General features: G+C 46.2%; 1 protein-coding gene across 2 annotated transcripts in view; it reads left to right on the forward strand.

The window, feature by feature from the left end:
* CNKSR3 (CNKSR family member 3) overlaps positions 1 to 1,565 on the forward strand; it is a 127,307-nt gene that overhangs the window by 117,418 nt on the left and 8,324 nt on the right. For both annotated transcript variants that reach the window (XM_011964380.1, XM_011964381.1), the window contains exon 10: positions 653 to 777. In XM_011964380.1, coding sequence (XP_011819770.1) covers positions 653 to 777 — 125 coding nt within the window. The remainder of the gene's footprint in view (positions 1 to 652; positions 778 to 1,565) is intronic.

Consider the following 1,565-nt stretch of genomic DNA (forward strand, 5'->3'; position numbering starts at 1 on the left):
TGTTACCCAGGCTGGAGTGCAGTGGTACACTCTTGGCTCGCTGCAGCTTCTCCCTCCTGGGCTCAAGCAGCCCTCCCATTTCATCCTCCCAAGTAGCTGGAACTACAGGCATGTGTCACCACACCTGGCTAATTTTTATATTTTTTTTAGGGATGGGTTTTGCCACATTGCCCAGGCTAGTCTCGAAGTCCTGAGCTCAAGCAATCCATCCACCTTGGCCTCCCAAAGTGCTGGGATAACAGGCGTGAATCACCATACCCGACCTTGCTAGTAATTTTCATGAACGAACTCATCTAATTCTCACTGCAGCTCTATGCAAGAGATATTATCAGTATCACTCCTTTACAGAGGAGGAAAGGGAGGCCACAGATGTTTAAGTGATTTCCTCAGAGCTAGAATCATAACCCTGGCACCTGGCTCCTAAGCCTCTGCTTCTTGCCACTATACATCGTCTTTCAAATCCCTCAGCTAATTCTAAGGGTTTCAAAGAAGAATGTAAGTTAAATATTGCAAATATCTGTAAACACATGAATGACCTCAGTCCCTGTTCAGACACTGGGTTGGTGTTGGTTTGGGGAAGGGGAAATGAACACCAAGAATCATCTCTGAATTGATCTCCACTCTTTGCATTGCTGTGTTACTCCTGTTTCAGACCTCACCTCCACCTACGACAACCCAGTCCCCTGAAAGCACTATGGATACCTCGCTGAAGAAGGAGAAGTCAGCCATCCTGGATCTTTATATTCCTCCTCCACCAGCTGTTCCCTACTCTCCCCGGTATGTTGCTGTCCATTGTCATGGTATGCTCGTCTCCTGTTGGTGGTGTTTGTAAATGGTGGTGTGAAAAGAGGATCTTGAGAGAGGAAGTTGCTGAGCCACAGTATGACAGGGCTGAATCTTGAACTACCATTAAAAGTATGATCAGCCTTACTTTATAGGAGTGTAGGGACAGATCTAGGTTCTGTGGGGCTTGAAGCTATACAGTTTGGTGGGGAGGGCCCTTTTGAGAAAAGAATATGGCAATATTGGCCAGGTGTGGTGGCTCACACCTGTAATCCTAGCACTTTGGGTGGCTGAGGCGGACAGATCACTTGAGCTCAGGAGTTCAAGACCAGCCTGGGCAACATGGTGAAATCTCATCTCTACAAAAAAAATACAAAAATTAACCGAGTGTGGTGGCAGATGCCTGTAGTCCTAGCTCAGGAGGCTGAGGCAGAAAAATCGTTTGAGCCCAGGAGGTGGAGGTTGCAGTGAGCAGAGTTTGTGCCATTGCACTCCAGCCTGGGTGACAGAGCGAGACCCTGTCTCAAAAAAGAAACAAAGAAAAGGATATAGCAATACCTTACTTTTGAAAAATGAATGAAAATGTGCTCTCCTGGGACCTTGGAAGGGTCTGTTGGAGGCCTTGCAGGTTAAGTTTCATTAACTCCATGGTAAATTCATCTTGAGGGGGTAGATAATAAGTATTTCTGTGAGATTCATGAGAGTTGCAGCTTGATTTTGCTGAGAGAGATGTGTTCTTCATAGAACTTGAAAAAAAACCTATGTGGCCAGGTATGGTGGCT

The sequence above is a fragment of the Mandrillus leucophaeus genome, unplaced genomic scaffold (assembly GCF_000951045.1).
Source record: "Mandrillus leucophaeus isolate KB7577 unplaced genomic scaffold, Mleu.le_1.0 Scaffold698, whole genome shotgun sequence".
NCBI classification, from domain to species: Eukaryota; Metazoa; Chordata; class Mammalia; order Primates; family Cercopithecidae; genus Mandrillus; species Mandrillus leucophaeus.